The sequence below is a fragment of the Notothenia rossii genome (assembly GCF_949606895.1).
Source record: "Notothenia rossii genome assembly, chromosome: 3".
NCBI lineage: Eukaryota > Metazoa > Chordata > Actinopteri > Perciformes > Nototheniidae > Notothenia > Notothenia rossii.
The window spans coordinates 12224235-12243471 of record NC_136901.1 but is presented as its reverse complement, the minus strand read 5'-3'; the positions used below and the strand labels follow the sequence as shown (position 1 = coordinate 12243471).

General features: G+C 41.4%; 1 protein-coding gene across 3 annotated transcripts in view; it reads left to right on the top strand.

The window, feature by feature from the left end:
- LOC307031291 (uncharacterized protein) overlaps positions 1–19237 on the top strand; it is a 247408-nt gene that overhangs the window by 210957 nt on the left and 17214 nt on the right. For 2 of the 3 annotated variants that reach the window (XM_079668260.1, XM_079668258.1), the window contains exon 5: positions 16247–16404. Coding sequence is in view for 2 of the 3 variants with exons in the window: in XM_079668258.1 (XP_079524384.1) it covers positions 16247–16259 (13 nt within the window). In the remaining variant the exon portion in view is untranslated. Of the gene's footprint in view, positions 1–16246; positions 16409–19237 lie in introns of all 3 variants that reach the window. The other variant, XM_079668259.1, reaches the window with a different exon arrangement.

Here is a 19237-nt window from a genome sequence, read left to right as displayed (position 1 = left end):
TGATATCTGTTTTCTTTCTGAGCTCTTTTTCATCACTTTAGAAGATACATAAACACAAAAGGCCTAATATAGTGCACCATTACTTATTGTCATTCACCAGGATTGATTTCCCACACATTGCTGATGATGCACGTTGACATACATTAAGCGAGTACAGTCACAGCTTTACGATGAATTATACAGGGTCATAATACGCCTGTGTGTCCAACATCCATCCAACATCAAAGCCAACGGGCGAAGTTACATCAGATGTTTTGCTAGATATAAGCTCAGAAACATTCTCTCAATGTTACACTTCACATCTTGTACATAACCAGGAATCAATACTTTATGCCGGCGTATCGCTATGCAACAGTGTGGTGACCCATTTGGAAAAAACCTCGAGTTACATAAAAAATGGAGTTCCCCGAATGCCATTCCCTCGTCCACTTAACCAACTGCTGTAACTGTTAGACTCCTGAACAGCTCCTGTTTTGTGTTGATGTGTATTTTTTTTTTCTTCTCTTTTTGCTGCTGTGTATTTTGCTGAAGCTTTAGACTCTCATTAAATCAACTGAGGAACTGCAAGCCTCTACAAACATCAAATCTATAAATTGCACGGATGGTCTTACGCTAGGTCTCAGACAGCACTTCCCCTTTGATGAAAACGTCTGGGACAAAAACAGAAAAATAACTAGAGATTCTGAGGCAAGAAGAGAAAAGACTTGTTTTGACACTAAGATTAATTTACAAGTTTTCCCTCACTGGCGAAAAAGAAGGGGTGTATGTGGGGGGGGAAAAGAGCAGAGAGAGATGAGAGGAGCTTTTGATATTTATTAGGCCTGGACCTCACCAAAGACCTCTCCCAGGACTGCCGATGTGACAATTAAGCCAGGTTGTGCTTTGACACTGTTTCCATAGGCAAGTGGCCAAAGTATATCTCCAGTCAAAATATCCATGCCAGCTAACAAGCTTGTTCCCTCTCCATAGAGCGGAGAAGAAAGGATAGCTGCAGCCTTGAGACATGAACAAAAGCAGAAAAAAAGGAGGACGAGGGGGTTTGGTGTTAGAGGGTAAAATAAAAAAGAAAGGCACCCCTCCTCCCAAAAGAAGCCGCTGGAGTTTGCTGAAGAAAACGGTGTCAGCGACTAGATGTGATCAAGGTGTTGTGTTCAGCTCGAAAAAATGTCCGCCAAGGCCCGACACAATGCAGCAGCCAGATAGGACCCCCGGCCCCTGGGTACCCACTCGCTTGTGTTCCGCCTTAATGACCCTGCCTTGATTCCATCCATAGAGCTCGCAGCTCTCGCTACACCTTGCCTATTTAGCCCACAGTCATGTCAGCTCGCTTCTCCCATTGCTCAATCTTCGCCCTCATTTCACTTCTTTTTTGTTATGTGTGTCCATGAGTGTGTGTGTGTGTGCTGGAAAATGTTCTTGTCTTAGAGGAGCTCCCTGCCACACAATGGCCATCTAAACTCATTAAGAAAATTCCGTAAAGAGCCATTAACAAACGGGTTCTCTTTGGCCAGAGATATCAGGTCTAATTAGGTGACCGTTCTTGACAGGGTTGCAAAAACAAAAGGCGCGCTCGCATTTGAAAAGGTTCAGGTCCCGCAAAGGGCCTCACGTTTTTTTTTCTTCTTCTCCTCCCCTCTCCTTGGTCTCCCCCCACTGTAGCCCGACTAATGACTGTGGGCTTCACAACAAAAAAGAAGACAAAATACCTCTCTTTCCTGGGAAGGCGACGGGGAAAAGGTTTGCCATTCGCCAGACAAAAGACTTTCCACTTCGGGACCTTTTCCCCCCTCGCCAGGTGACTCGCTGTCCTCATTTACGAGACAATGAAGCCACAGATAGACTTATTGTAAACACTTTGCATGGGCTTCAGTGCCCCCAGCCACCCCCCTCCCCCCCCCCCCCCCCCCCTCGCTAACCGGTCCTCCTCTCCCAGTTTCAAGTACAGTGTGGATCGCTGCCGTTTTTTGTTGTACAGGAATTTGTTGTGGTGATACTGAAGCAGAAACACTGATAGATGTGCGTCCTGGCACAGGGGGCCCTCACATGTTGAGGTCATGCAGCCTGTAGAGGCCTTTTGGGAGTTTCAATATATTAGAAATAACCTGAGATGGATTATTTGGAAAGAATTCAGTTTCTAAAAAGGATATCAGGTTCATAATAAATGTGGTTTTCTCACGATGAGATAGAAAGAATGTGTGTTTCCTGTTTTGTTTATCCCTTTCAACATTTAACATTTTTAACAAGATAGGAACATTTTGGATGCTTAAAACATGTCTGTGTGTTAGGCTTTATCGTTTACAGCCGTGTGTAACCGTGTTCACATTTTCCTCGTTCCTAACCATTTTAAATATTACATTTGAGATCGATTATTTGGGATATTTGCAAAGAAGTCAGTCCAAAAAAAAAGAAAACTGGTTCCAAATAAATCAAGAGTTTTGTCTTGAAACATTTAAAAACCCAACCTTAACAAAAACGTTATTGAAACAGATGCTTTTAAATGTGTCTTTGTGTTAGGCTTCAGCTTTCTTTAATATGTGAAACCACCTTGGTTAAAATAGATATTCAGGCATTTCCTGTTTTGTCCTGAGAATGATGCTTTTGAGCCTTTGTGACCCAATGTCTGGAGTTGCTCTATCATATTGTATGGGGCCATTGTCCATTTCTTAGCAGTTAAAAAACAATTCTGAGGGTGAATGGCGACGAATCAAGTCCATTGGATGGGGAGTTTTTGTTGTTTAAGTCTGATTTAAATGTGAAAGACTTGTACCTGTGTTAGGAAAAGGCTTCGCTGTGTGTGGCCAGTTAGCCTCTTCACTTCCTGTTAGCTGTCACTGTGTTGTTACGTCTTCAAATGTGTTTCCTTTTTGACGGCCGCATCCCAAACTATTTACGGTCGGGACCTTTGCAGCCCCAGTAATCCATTCATGTTTGAATGAAAAGATCTTTCACCTTAATGTGTTCCAAAGACAGATGACGATGACCTTTGTTCTGTTTTATATTGTATGTGGCCGCGTGAAATATATAGCTTCTGTTTTCAGTGAGTAGCTCAGCATAAATAAGACACAAAATACTTGGACGTGGTCTTTCATTTACCCGGACATTAATGGCTTTTTTTTTGTGGTTCAGTGCAGTGCTATGATATACTGTATGGGGGGGAAAGAAGGCCCGGTATCTTTCACAGTGTTTGGATGTTTTTCAAGGAAAGTGCTGCAAACACTGTTAAAAGAGCTCCACTAACACTGGGTTTATACAGTACCACTCTAGGAAATTGCATTTTCTCTGTTATGCTGAGTGTGTTAGTGCTTGTGTGTGTGTCTTTCCACATTTGCTTTTCCTTTATTCATTTTCTTATTAATACCCAGCAGTATTCCTCTGACTGTATATGATAACGCTTATTTTTCCCTTATTTTTTTCATTATAATCTAACTCTCCTGTTTCACACAACTGGTTTAGATTAAGATCTTTTCGAGCAGGGCTTTATTTTTTCCGACGGAGGAATTTTCCCATGTTTACAACTCAATCCGAAACCGGCCACATTTACATTCACAGAAGGCGATACAACAGTAACATGATTAAGGAAATGGCCCATGAAAGACTTTGATGATTCCATAGCCATTTTGCTCTTATCTTAAGTGAAACTACAATCACACCTCCAGTTTGTTTTCTTTGGTACAAACCAGGGTGGAAAATGTTATTTGAGTTTAGTTTCACACTGTCCAATAATAAGCCGACCGCGAGTTGTAAATAAAAGTCATGTAGGTTCGAGACTCTGGCAGCAGAGGTGCAGCTCAAATTAAATCCACATAAAGAAATGACTGACTTTGTTCTGCTCGGTTTTTCCAAGCAGGCAGAGCTGCTTCTGTCTGCTTTTACCCATAATCCTCCAGGCTGTTTCCTCAAGTTGGTTTGGATTACATTTTAACTTCTAACAAACCACATCTTAGTCCTTTTTTCATAGGACTGGGACTTCTGCAGCCATCATGGTGCCATTATCACCGAAAAATGAGTTTATGGTCAGCATGCTCCATTTACAGTCACTTTATACTCTGCTGGATTATGGAGCACACAAAAAAAAAACATCAACAATGCAATTTATACGTTACCTTGCCATGAGGACATTTCCCATAATGCAACCTGACAGTGTATTTTTGTCAGACGATCATTCTTTCTGTGAGAAGCCAAGATAACTCCAGTGAGTTAGGGTTTGTCTTTTTTTAGACTTAACAAACTCCAGAGCCACACATATTACAAATCATCATTGGAGTTTCCCTCAGATTCCTTTGTATTGGAAACCACAGTAAGGAACCTTAAATAGATAATGTTTTACATACTGCCAGCTATTTAGAGCTATTTTAAGACCCAAGACCTACTTTTTGTGGTTGCAAAATCCACCTCAAGTCATAAATAAAATATTAATTTGAGCACTTCACAGGGTAAAACTTAAACAAAGGCGGAGCACAGTGGGGAAATGTGATGCCATATGATCTGTCCAGACAGTGACAAAGACACACCACACACACAAACATACATTAGGTGTTTCCAAACCAATGAGAAAATGACTCACACACACACACGCCCATTTCCCGTCACTTATGTTCCAGTAGACGCCTGCTCAGTTTTTGAAATGATGAATGTTTTTCCAAAACACAGTAATCATAAACTAAGATTTACTTTGGAGTTTATTAACGAGTTTTCCAAATTGTATAACCTTTCTTTCATTTGAAAATTGTATTGGATCATTGCAAGAAGAGTGCTTTAGAAGATGAGACAAGCTGTTGTAAACAAACCCCAAATGTAGCCTAACAAAACACAAACAGTGAAATTATGACTTAATCTGTCAACACCCAACAGTTTGACTCAAACTGACCTACTGTACTTGCCGTAGTTATACAAAATAACTTCTAATTCATCAGATTCTTTCAGAAATGAGGATTTACACAACTTTTTATACTTTATTAAAACACCAAAAGAATATTCGAGAGTCTTTTACGTGAATAAACCATGGTATAAAATCCACATGTGCGCTGTATTATACACATATTTTCATAGAGCTCTTAAATTATTGGCTGGTCCATTGTGCTACTTTTACTCTAAGTAGCAGCAGTAAAACTTTATTAATAAGAAAATCAGAGACATAGAAATCCCTGGAGACTCGTTGGATGATGATTCTCAGCCCATATTTGTAAGGAGGACCATCTGAGTCCTCTGCTCGACAGGTGCCAGGTGAACCCCCCCCCTCCCCCCCCCCCCAGCTGTCTTCTGGGTATTTCCTCTCTGGAGGCTCTCACTGGTCAGAAATGTGTACTGTGTCTCCGATGTCCCGGCTATGCATTCCTCTCCTCTCCCTACCTTGGCTGGAAAGGTTAATCACCAACAGGTGGAGATTTATCTGCTACCGCCTCAGCTGTTTACCTTCACGGCAAAATGTGCTGCAGGAACACAGCTCCGTCACGCTGGGATTTCTACTTCCTGCAAGACGGTGGAAGACACGTTATACATAGGTTTAATGTTTGTTTTATGAAAAAGGATCACAGAGGTTTATTCACTGTAGAAACTTGCCACGTGTATTCGTCTAATTTCTACTCAGGATATGAGGATACAAACACAATACCCTTACAATGCAGTGAGATGTAGGCTCTTGTTTTTAGACAATGCTTAAAGGCCCTGACACACCAAACTGACACCAAAGACCACGTCCCGACGGACCCGATTGTTGTGTCGCCTCATGTCCCCTGCGTCTTGGCCAAAAAGTCGCACTGGAACACACCGTAAAGACTTCATCCGACGGCCAAGTAGCACGTACGTACTGCACATGCCAGCAAGCGGCGGTAGTGTGTATTCTTAATTCAAAAGAGGCAACCGGTAGACAGACTGCGTGATATATACAAACAACAAATAGCGTGCGTTCCATTTTCACTCTCGTCCATCACAGACTGTTTCACATAACGACTTGTAATCGAAAACAAGTTTAGTGCGGCACTGGAAAATGAAAAATAATAGCCGTCTGTGTGTGCCTTCTTCACTTCCGTTTCACTTCTCATGCACTGATTCGCTAAGCTGAACAGCCAATCAGAGTGGTTTCATTTGTCGACAGCCTCCCGATTCAATATGTTGAATCGACTTCTTTCTTGATTTTAGAAAACACATTTTGCTGATCCTGGTAAAATACATTTCAAAATGAGTTTTCCCAGCTAATTACAAGATGTCATCTGAATGTCCCTTATTACTTCGAGAAATCTTACCAAGCAAATGTTCACTTGTTCTATTGGCAGATGTTTGTACTAATTACAAGTGAAAACACCTGTTTTTATTATTATTTTACTTGATTTTGGAGCAGCATTTTTTCCAGTCTACATACCAGGAACGAACAAAATCCACTCTTAAGTTAGGATACAAAAAGAAGAAGCGGCAGCTAGAACCATTTTCTAATCAAAATATTGTAGTTTCAACAGTGCATAAACAAGGTTTTACTTAAAAACTTAAGTATATACAAATGAGACAATAGCTTGCAATGATTGTATGTACCAAGAGAAAGAACGAAAAACCCACTACAAATAAGAAAAGAAAGCAGATACAACGACTAAATTAGTCCCCCATATGTAGTGCCAGTGAGCCTAAAAAAAAGGATTATTAATCAGAATTGTGATAAATGAATATATATGCAGGTTATGTAAGAATATATATATATGCTGCAGATACGCTATACTAATAACAGATCGTGTTACACAGTATTTCAACATTTTAGCGAAGAGCCCTGAAGCTTTGACCTTTGTCCCCTCGCATGTTGACCTTCAAGGTGTTAATATTCATCCTACTCCTGTTGTGCGTGAAAGCTCTGTTAGAAAACCTGCAATGTAAAGTAAATCGATAACCCACCGCGCTGGGTTAGGTGAACCTGCAGCCAACGTGCAGAGAGTGTGTGTGGGTGTGTGTCTGACGGTGGGTGGGTTATGCCACACACATATTGACACACACACACACACACACACACACACACACACACACACACCTTTCTTTCCCCGTTTATAACTCTCCTGGACTCCTGAAACTCTGTTTGCAATTTAAGGCTGCAAATTAGAAGCGTAAGTCATCTGTTTCCCATAATCCTCCTGTCAGAGCTGCGGCCCCCCCCCCACACACACACACCCACACACACACACATATGGATATGCATGCAGATGCACAAAACGACACAGAATACCTGAACCTAAACCCTAAACTTACTTTGACTGTTTTTTACTCGACGATTGCCACTCCATGGTAATTTCATTCCTACTTCTTGGTCACATTCCTGGATTAAATCCCTTATCCAGATTTTAAAACTAAAATATTGGGCCAACATATGTTTACATGCAGATTTGTAGCGACACCCTACAATAAATACAATTTCACAAATAATTGATACATGACTTGTGATGAGAGAGAAAATGGCACAATACAATTATAACCACTTTGTGCCACGTCACCAAAATACGATGAAAACAATTCTAAGTGTGCTTAAGGCCAGCACATCGGCACCACCAACACATTCAATTAAACTCACAAGGAGCACGCTTGACTTTCTGTGTTTTCCCTGACTGTTTCTCTTTCTAACGGGTTGTTTTGGTTTTTTTAGGTGACATTGCAGATAATGCAGCCTTTTCATTCTTTACAATCAGTTCTGGTTTGGGGTTCTGGTTTGGGGTTCCTGAAGCCTCAACCGGTCCCTGGAGAGGAATAACCGTTGGCCAGAGAGCCAAGCCGCAAGTTGGAATATAAGATTTGCAGATGAATAAATACCAGTGGTCGTTGCAGCGCACAGACAAGGAATGTCAGTCAACGTTATTATCTACACATGTACTTCTGTTTCTTTTCTTAACTCCACTTGTGTTTCTAACAACACATCTGTGAACGTGTCGAGGCTATATCTGTTCTTTCAATAACAGCAAGAAAATCACATTTCCAGCTGTAGCCGTCATATATTTGCAGGAAGAAAAAACCACCTGGTTCATCTGCCTGGGTGACTTAACGTCCAATAGCAGCAGCGTGTAAACACTCGTGATTCTCAACACACTGAGCGACTCTTTAAACTGTCAAGCTTCCAATTTAACATATTACAGGGACCTGGTGTAATCTACGGAGGTTAATACTGTGTGTTTATCTGCAGCTTTCCACAGAGTGTGAATCTGTGTGTGTACTTTCACATCCACAGCAGTGTGTGTGTGTGTGTGTGTGTGTGTGTGTGTGTGTGTGTGTGTGTGTGTGTGTGTGTGTGTGTGTGTGTGTGTGTGTGTGTGTGTGTGTGTGTGTGTGTGTGTGTGTGTGTGTGTGTGTGTGTGTGTGTGTGTGTGTGTGTGTGTGTGTGTGTGTGTGTGTGTGTGTGTGTGTGTGTGTGTGTGAAACCCCGGCAAAGGTGACGTGTCCTACATGTCCACTGACAGCTTTATGGGCTCTGTGGCTCTGCGAGGGGAACAAGATTATGGGAAAGGAAACACACACACACACACACACACACACACACACACACACACACACACGCACACACACACACACACACACACACACACACACACACACACACACACACACACACACACACACACACACACACACACACGCACACTGACACTCTGGCTATTGTCCCAGATACTATAGTCAGGTGAGGTCCAAGGTTCAGTGCTCATATTATTAACAGGGACAAGCTGGCGCCCAGTAAACACACCTACAACTCACCCAAGTGGAAAGCTGAATTGTAGAGGGGTCAAGCGGGGTCGCGGGGGTTGAGTCCATCCCTGTAATTATCTGAGTGGACAGCCGGCTGATCCACGGGGTCCTGAGAGGTAGAAAAAACGTGTTTAGAAAAAGACTTTCATGCTCCGTTTCAGAGAGACTTGTGTGTGCCCCTCCATTGGTTCATTCCTCCAGTTGAAAAAAAGTGTCACTCCGACCACATTATGTCATCCCCACACTCTTGAATGTGTGAGGTAATTTCTTTGAGACTGAACATGCAAATTGTGCAACAGAAAATAGCTTTTTTTCCCCACACATAGCCACATGTACTGTTATTGCAAGCTCTGACTTTTAAACTTTGATTTAGATACTTATTGGCAGCATAGAAATGACTATAAAGTGGACTTTTTTTTAACAAACATTCAAGAACACTCTTTTCATGTTCTATCCTCTCTATTATTCTATGAGGTCCTACTGTGTGATGCTTCTCACCATATACTGTAGAGAAATAGGTTTGATGTACTCTTGATAAGTGAGATGATAATGCATGCTTAAACATACCCAATAGGACTCTAGACTTGTATGCAGATGGGCTTTCTTTTTTTACATTCGGTCAGGTCCACTTTTGCAGATTTGAACTTGGGAATAACCACATGCTTCACATATTCTGCTCAGCATCCAAGAGACTCCAAGAGGAAGTGTGTGCACATCCAACATTTCTGACCAGGTGCCTGATACAATTGGGAAGACAATTAAATGGACGCTATGTGGATCTAAAGTCCTTGGTGGATCCTTTAGGAACATTTGGGACTTGGCTGTTCTTCCAAAAACGTTCCCAAGGAGAAGAACAGGTTTGCTGTTATTTTCACTCCTCGATGTGCAGATGTAAATGTGAGTTGATCTAGGGAATACAAAGTGAAAAGGGCCGCATTATGAGACTAACAACATCCTCACCATCAGTAACAGCACACAGTGTGAGTACTGCAGACCATTACCGTAGGACTTCAGTGATATCTGTCACAGATTGGACATAATGGCTATAGCCCCTGTCTTGTGAAAATCTACATCTCACCGCTGTTAACCCCATAAGGAACAAGGAAAGCATTTGACTGCAGCGGTTGGAACTCCTAATTAGGTTGAAGTAGGTCTCTTTGAACCGACGGTGTAACAGAAAAAGCAAAATGTGAAACATTTTCGGCCTCATTATAAGTTATCTAAAAGGCAAGGGCTCGTGATAATGAGGGCCATCCAGTGGGATGCGATGCGGTGGGAAGAGAGTGCCTAATTGTGTCAAATGGCTGGAAGTATTTCACTTTGAATTATGGGAGAAAAAGGGGGGAAAATACAGCAGAGACGCACAACACGGACACAGTACGCCACATTAGTGTCAGGGAATAAATGAGGTACTATAGAAACTATAAGCGTGTGAATTTATTCAGGACAGGGTGATATAAAGGCTGGTGTGTCTCTTACACTTTGTCAAACTCACACCTCCATGTTAAGGCGCAATATTGCCAAACAACATACATCCACAGGCAAAATGAGGTGTCAGTGCTTTTAACTGGAAACACCAAACTCCTTCACATATTCTTATTTTCTTTTTCCGGGTGTCAACAGTTCATCACAATCCCTTATTATTCTTTTTCCTTCAAACAACTGCGATGATGTAAATCTCTATTTTAAAGGGTCCCTTAATCAGAAATAACATGTTATTTTCTGCTCAAAGTAATTAAGTATGGATAGTTTTTAGCAAAAGTGATTTAATATTGGATTGTTTTCTTCTTGTTTTTCATATATCCTCTTTCTGAATTCTGCCATTTCAATACAATACAGGTAAATACAGTGTTTTGTTTTGTTCAGACTATCAAAAACATGACATTTGAAAAGAAATGACCTAAAAAACGTAAGTATTTGTACTTAATCGTTGGTAAAAAATCAATCAAATTCACTGAGAGCAAGGTGTGTGGGGTATAAAAAACAAGAATGAAAACACGCCGGTAAAAAGGAAGTATGTTGGCCGGCATTATGTACAATTTACAGACAAACATGCAAAGTAGAATCATGATTGCTCCGAACCCCAGCAGTCTTCATGAAAGCAAAGCATAATGGCTGCTGCACATCTACTCATTGACAGTAATGGTGGCGGGCTGCACCAGTAAACCATGCCTTTGAACAGTAATTCCAAATCAAGACAAGAGGTTAAGAGGCTGGGGGAGGGGGGGGGAGGGGGTCTCATTGGTGAGAGGAGACATCGCTCTGACAAAGGATGAATACCTTGTTCTCACAGCTGACAGCCACAATAGAGCAATCATCACCAATCTGCCTTGTCGGCCGATACACATCACAACGCTCCTCTTGAAAAAGGCTCATTTTCGGCGACGCGAGTTAGAGTGCCTCGCACAGGTGACAGTTGATAGGCCCCCCCCCCATCTGCATTTCAAAGCGTCCCGGTCTCGAGTGCGGACAGATACTCAGCTCTCAGCGTTTTTGGAGATTGGTGGTTCTGATAACTGGCAACTCTCATGCTCTCCCTGGATAAAAACTCTGATTTATTAAAAACATGTCCTTGATTTGTCCAAGAAACAGTGATGGATTAGATCCTTTATTTAAGCAAAATTAATAGAACTACAGTCTAAAAATATTACATTATAGGTAAAACTCATGAAATCAAAAGTTTGTATATGCAGTGAGTGTGTATTGTAACTTTATGTATGTTTTATATTCTGTATAGACAATATATACATGTATAATATTACTGTTAATGCTAATATTTTTGAATGATTTTGATCATATTTTAAACATGCTTCCGTAACAATACTGTTTCCCTATTTGGGACCATTAAAGTATTTATAATTTAATCAATTCAAACCAGAGGATCCCATACTGTATATTTCATAATTTGGTTAAAGTTATGAATGTTATTAGTTGTGAACATCTTAACTTTTCTCTTGTTTTTTGAGGCCTGTGTTGGTAGTGATGTGCTTTGGGGCGACACTAATTACCACCTGTTGTCCCAATCAGCCAAATGACGCACACCTGCAGCTAATTGATTGGATAAGAGGTCAAACTGCTGCTTTTCTCCTGTTGTCTGCTTCAGCATAGCTATTTAAGTTTGGTTATTTCTTAAAATATTTGCCTTGTAACCTCTCGTAGCTAATAAATAATTTTATTTGGAGTATTCCACTTGAGTAAGTCCCTCAAGTTTGCTTTTGTATACCTTTTGAAGTAAATATAATCCTAAATCTGCACTCTGTGGATCAATACACACTTATATTATCGTAAATGATCTCTGTATACAAGTGATGTTACGTATTGTGCCGAGGTTTCGGAGCGTGTGTCGAGTAATCCCCGAAGCTTTTTGTGAAGCATGTATCGAGGCTTGTGTCGTTTTGGGCCAGTGACGTCACCGATGACAAACGAAAACTCGCTGACCCTCAATACCACGTGACTGCTTCAGAAAGTGCTTTAGATCGGTTGAACCATAACGCTCATAATACCCATGGCTGTATAATAAGAACGATATTACCCTTCCTGTACCCGGGCCCGGCCGTGACACGATGGAATTAAGAGAGCTCAGACCCTCACTTATATAGAGGTCGGAACATGTCATAAGTATAAATAAATAAAAGTAGGAATAAAAACATCAATACATAAATAAATTAATAAATACAGGAATAAGTAGTCTGCAGTGTTTTCAGGTAGATTCAGTGTGAGGGCTTTGGCTCAGCTAGAAAGCAGATGACTCACAACCGTAGGGTCCCTGGTTCAACGACTGGTCAATACATTTTATTTTTATTTTTTATAAAAGCTACAGTCAAATTAGATAATGTAGTTAATAACTGTATTCTTTGATATGGTTTAGCCTTTCTCCGACTACAACATGGTTACGTTTACGAATATTATTAAAGAATACAAAAACCTCTTTGCAATGTTTACCAGCTTCCTTAGGCTTTTCATTCACAATCATTAAACTGGAATAAGGATAGAGATATGAGATAGAGCACACTGTTCAGATGTAAAATCTGCCTGTTTTACACACTTTGACCAACAGAGGGGTTTGTGTTGAAATCGGTTCAAATTAAGGCTCATGAGATGAACCCTTTTGCGAACCAATTGGCTGGAAAGCTTCAAAGCTTCATAACGCAGCGTCCACACGGCGACGTGCGTTGAAGCTTGCCGGTGGGCATATCTGAAACTCGACCAAAAACCAATCACATGAATCTCCCGCCCCGGACACACAAGCACGCGGTTTGATTGGCTAGAGCTTGTACTGGCATATGATTTGATTGGCTGACGCTTCCGTTGAAGCTTCAAAAGTTGAACATTGCTCAACTTTTGAAACGAGCAACGCGAAGCGACGGAACCACAATGCAGTATGGCAAAGCGTGACGTCACCCCATTCAAAGTGAATGGGCAGAAGCGTTGAAGCTTCAACGCACGCCGCTGTGTGGACGGGCCGTAAGGCTTCATCTCGCCATCACTACTGTATACTGCAAGAAGGGAGTACAGCACTTTAAAACCATCCCATTGTAGGATTATAGATCGATTATTGATGTGTGTATTGATCAACCTCCTGATAGAGTTCCTTATTTGTGCAATTAAGCAACAAATATCCCTAGTCTTCATATTTGTAACACTTGATAGCAGTACCTTTATTTAAATCTAGCTATTATACCTTATTTTGTCACCGCACATACTCCAGTTCCTCTACGCAGTTTAGTGAGTGATTTGTGTCCCACCCTCCCTTTACTTTGACATGAATCCAGCCTTGTGTAAATATTCATCAAATGTCCTTCTTTATTGGGAGCCATTTTGCTCGTGGAATATATATTTTTTGGACAAGCTATCAGCCTGCGTTAAATCTAAAGGAAATTTTCGACAGCCAATCCAAACACATTTGGTCATGGCTTTGAAAAACATTACCTCTCACAGATATATAGTATTCCAGACCTGAAGGGAATATGTGTAAACATTCAACTGTAGCTCTGAGGAGCCACGATGCTCAGCTGGAATTACCACCGTATCCACGCTACGGTCCTCTGAGGGCTTAGGTTGCTCTTTCAAACGTGCACAGGTACTCGTCATGCGGCTTTTCGTGAAATCCAAGCCCTTGGATTGTTAGCATGGGTGTTTAGTTCACATGACGTACAGCATGCTGTCATGAGGGTTCAGCTTTTATTTTGTGATTTCTTTGGGAGGATTCCACAGGACAGAGCGCAGAAGAGTTACTCTAGGGTGGAACACCTTTTTTCTTAGTGGAAAACCTCAATGCTTTAAAAGTTAGAAATATATGGCTTGTGTCGACATTCCATTTCATTTCAGAGGTGTTGGATTTAATGATTAAAAGGTTTCATTTGTCAGATCTACAGTGTAGTAGTTGGCAATACAAATATAAAGTCCAAGGCTCCTGACAACGAAACATACACAATACTTTAGAAAAGGCATAGACCAGTAAAATAAATAGTTTTCAATCACATATTCCTATTTTAGAGAAGTTTTAAAGAGGCCCTTTAATGCTTTTTGTGTTTTTATCGCACACACTAACCCCCCTTACTTCTGTAACATAATGACATCACTACCTTACACCCGTACTTCTACTGGCTTGCACTCCAACACATTGTAAGGGGCGGGACATCTCTAAGCAGTTGACTAATCACAACAGAGCCGGCCAGCTAACCAATCAGAGCAGAATGGGCTCTGGTTTCAGACAGAGGGTGAAAAGAGGTGCTGCAGCACAGGCAGTATGAGAAAAATAAAGAGCTTTTTGAACATTGACGCGACATGTCACAGTAGAGACACTACATACTGATATACACCTGAACATCAGCAGGAGAGGACTCTTTAAAGTAGAGACACTATATACTGATATACACCTGGACATCAGCAGGAGAGGACTCTTTAAAGTAGAGACACTACATACTGATATACACCTGAACATCAGCAGGAGAGGACTCTTTAAAGTAGAGACACTACATACTGATATACACCTGAACATCAGCAGGAGAGGACTCTTTAAAGTAGAAACACTACATACTGATATACATCTGAACATCAGCAGGAGAGGACTCTTTAAAGTAGAGACTCTACATACTGATATACACCTGAACATCAGCAGGAGAGGACTCTTTAAACTAGAGACACTACATACTGATATACACCTGAACATCAGCAGGAGAGGACTCTTTAAAGTAGAGACACTACATACTGATATACACCTGAACATCAGCAGGAGAGGACTCTTTAAAGTAGAGACACTAAATACTGATATACACCTGAACATCAGCAGGAGAGGACTCTTTAAAGTAGAGACACTACATACTGATATACACCTGAACATCAGCAGGAGAGGACTCTTTAAAATAGAGACACTACATACTGATATACACCTGAACATCAGCAGGAGAGGACTCTTTAAAGTAGAGACACTACATACTGATATACACCTGAACATCAGCAGGAGAGGACTCTTTAAAGTAGAGACACTAAATACTGATATACACCTGAACATCAGCAGGAGAGGACTCTTTAAAGTAGAGACACTACATACTGATATACACCTGAACATCAGCAGGAGAGGACTCTTCAAAGTAGAGACACTACATACTGATATACACCTGAACATCAGCAGGAGAGGACTCTTTAAAGTAGAGACACTACATACTGATATACACCTGAACATCAGCAGGAGAGGACTCTTCAAAGTAGAGACACTACATACTGATATACACCTGAACATCAGCAGGAGAGGACTCTTTAAAGTAGAGACACTACATACTGATATACACCTGAACATCAGCAGGAGAGGACTCTTTAAAGTAGAGACACTACATACTGATATACACCTGAACATCAGCAGGAGAGGACTCTTCAAAGTAGAGACACTACATACTGATATACACCTGAACATCAGCAGGAGAGGACTCTTTAAAGTAGAGACACTACATACTGATATACACCTGAACATCAGCAGGAGAGGACTCTTTAAAGTAGAGACACTAAATACTGATATACACCTGAACATCAGCAGGAGAGGACTCTTTAAAGTAGAGACACTACATACTGATATACACCTGAACATCAGCAGGAGAGGACTCTTCAAAGTAGAGACACTACATACTGATATACACCTGAACATCAGCAGGAGAGGACTCTTTAAAGTAGAGACACTACATACTGATATACACCTGAACATCAGCAGGAGAGGACTCTTCAAAGTAGAGACACTACATACTGATATACACATGATAATGATCATAATATGGCCCGTTTAACAAACTTCACTGCCTGTTTCCATCCAAATCAGAAACTTACTAGACATCACCTTCTCCTTATAATCCCAGGGAAAAACAAAACTTAATATTTTGGCCGGCAGCGATGATTTACAACCGGAAAAGACGCCCAACAAGCGTTTAAAACTTCAGTAAACCTGACAGCAATAAAAATGTGTTTTTTTGCGATCCAGCTCCCTGAGAGCTAACACGTGTGAAAAAGAAAAAAAGAAACTCATGTTCTTTTTTGGTCCCCTGTCCACCTGCAGCTCTCGGCGGTGACTTCATGGATTACCTCACCATGAGAACATGTTCACCGGGGACGTGGCCTACATGCCGACAACCGGACTCCATCCTGGGTCCTCTGGATGGAAGCCTGTCGCATCTCAATCCCTCCTGCAGGAAGCTCCACTGCACATAAATCACAGTAAGTAAGTGGAGTCAGTGAGCGTCATAAACTGCCTTCACACACTTAAACAAACACACTATCCTCCTGTGCTGCATTAAGTCACAGCTTTTTTTACAGTCTTCTTGTAAATGTAGTGAACTGATGTTTTCAATTAAAGCCGCCTCAGAGGTGAGTCTCTCTCCCCTTGATTCATAAACCAACCTTAATAAGTTTTCATCGAGTCGTATCTCTGGAGTCGCCGCGGAGAAATACGCCCGGTGAGGTCGGCCACACAAGAGCGGGTCCAGCTGTGAGAGGAGGTGAAGGTTTGATGTGAGCTGAGGGAGGAAATGCTCCTGCACATGTGAGGTGAACTCTCATACAGGCTGCTTCCTTTCCAATACTAATCAGGGAGAGGAACTCACCCACTCAGGTTTAAACAGGATGATCTTTGTAAACAAAAGATCACTCTCTTCCTTTCTTAATGGGCAATAACAAACCCTTTCTTATACATATCTAACCATTAGACAGGATGCTCCAAAAGATACAAATGAACATATCTACTGTACATGTTCACTAAGTGTGAATTCAAATGAATGGTGGACAATTTAAAAACAGAACAATTTAAGATTGCACGCTCTTGCCTTTTGCATTTTCCCAGTTTCTGTTCACTGATTCCAGATGGAAGTTGTTTTAAATATTTGTATGCACTGACTACATCAATAAAACCTGAACACATATTGATACAAATCATTCCAACTAATGCTTTAGCAAAGATTTGCTACATATTTGCTAAAATAGGTCATAAGTCCAAATTCCAAGGACGCAAATGTACGTTTTTGGCTAACCACAGTTTGCCTAAAAGCATCCAGATGTTGACATATCAATCTTAAAGTTATACGTGTGTTATTGGAGGCGGAAACTCCTCTCCAGGTTATAAATAATCCAATATTCTCCGCAAAAGTCTCACAACCTTTTGTCCTTACCTTCACATTTTAGCAAAATGCAATCTGCCTAGTGGATGTACATATGTTTGAGTCTCTTACATCTTCTAGAATTATAGTTGGAGAAACCGAAAAATACATTTCTGTTGGTAAAAGCACATTCCCCTTTCCACCTGACAGTGAGGGTGTATTCCCCTTTGATATCCAAACATCCACACACACAGTCCGCCCGGTTCGACTGCATTCATCACGCTGAAAGCATCACCTCTGCAGCCCGAGTCGAGAATGATGTTATTACCTTATCAAAGGTGGAGGTGTCTGCTGGAAAGAGAGAGGAGGGGGGCGGGGGATGCTTCCCTTTGACTGGCTGGCAGCCGGCGGGACACCGGGTTTATTTATCCCTCGCCGCCGGCTTATCAGCGGCGCCTGTAAATCTACCTGACAGCTCTTTACAGGTGCCGTTAATCCCGCTGATTCAATTCATTTTGCTAACTGCTCCGATGCGGCCTCGCTCCACGGGAGAGATCAAACCCTCGCTCTATTCTGAGTTGAGTTTGTGTCGTCCCCGTGATGGAAATCCACTCTCTAACGGGGGAGATGAAAGGTGTAAGGCAGCCTCCGTGGCAGTCAGATTATCCCCCGCAAACATGTTTGTGCTTCTTTATTTGCCGCACACAGGGATTCAGTCTGTTATTTACAGAGGAGAGATTTGCTGTGCAGGTATGCAAGACTCTGCTACACACTCGCATGTATCCGTACCTCGAAGCCATCCTGTTAAACTCCAAAGGTGCTGCAGTTGAGAAGCTCTGTTTCGATCATAATCAGATTTATTTCCATTCAGCTTTCACTCAAATATTCACTGTTATTCAAGCAATTCAGAATGAAACCTGACTCGGGTGTTTTGCACGATAATGATGTTTTTACAAAAGTTATTTTCCCCATTTCACTATCAGTGATCTGTCAGACGGTGCACTGCAGTGTCTCAGTCTGTGTTCACACTGTGAGCAATAACATCCACCGGTCACTGGAAAGAGTAGGATGACCAACAAATCTGTTCAGAGCAGGTCACCTCTGTCACGTTTCCTCATTTCATGCACAGGATCTCTGTCTGTCTAATACAACTTTAAGAGAGGTTCATACTTCCTGCATCTCTCTCAACTTTAAAGGTCCCCTATTATACTGTTTTTCATCTATATACTACAGGTCTCAGATATATACAAAACATGTCTCTGAAGTGTTTGTCTGAAACACCAAACAGATCATTGGAGCATTACCCATAATCCCCTCTGTTTCCAAAGTGCTGATTCTCTGTCTGTTACTTCAGATGAAAATAAGGAGCACCTCCCCACGCCCCTCTGGGAGATATTTGGTTACAAAGAACTCAATGGTGCTCTAGGAGGAGATTCAGGTGATAAGGGGGGGGGGGGTTACCTTGCTGATTGGCTAATGGTTACACAAGCCAAAACATCGTTATGACATCATAAAGTGGCCAAAATCTGATCAGCTCATTTTCAGACAGGTTTTTATAGAAATGGATCAGGACAAAAAGAGAGAGAATCTTTGTTCCTGAAACTTTCAGAGTCTCTTTACACAGAGGGGACACATGTTGATGTAGAAGATACATGAAGAAGAGGGGACACATGTTGATGTAGAAGATACATGAAGAAGAGGGGACACATGTTGATGTTGAAGAGACATGAAGAAGAGGGGACACATGTTGATGTAGAAGATACATGAAGAAGAGGGGACACATGTTGATGTAGAAGAGACATGGAGAAGAGAGGACACATGTTGATGTAGAAGATACATGAAGAAGAGGGGACACATGTTGATGTAGAAGATACATGCAGAAGAGGGGACACATGTTGATGTTGAAGAGACATGAAGAAGAGGGGACACATGTTGATGTAGAAGATACATGAAGAAGA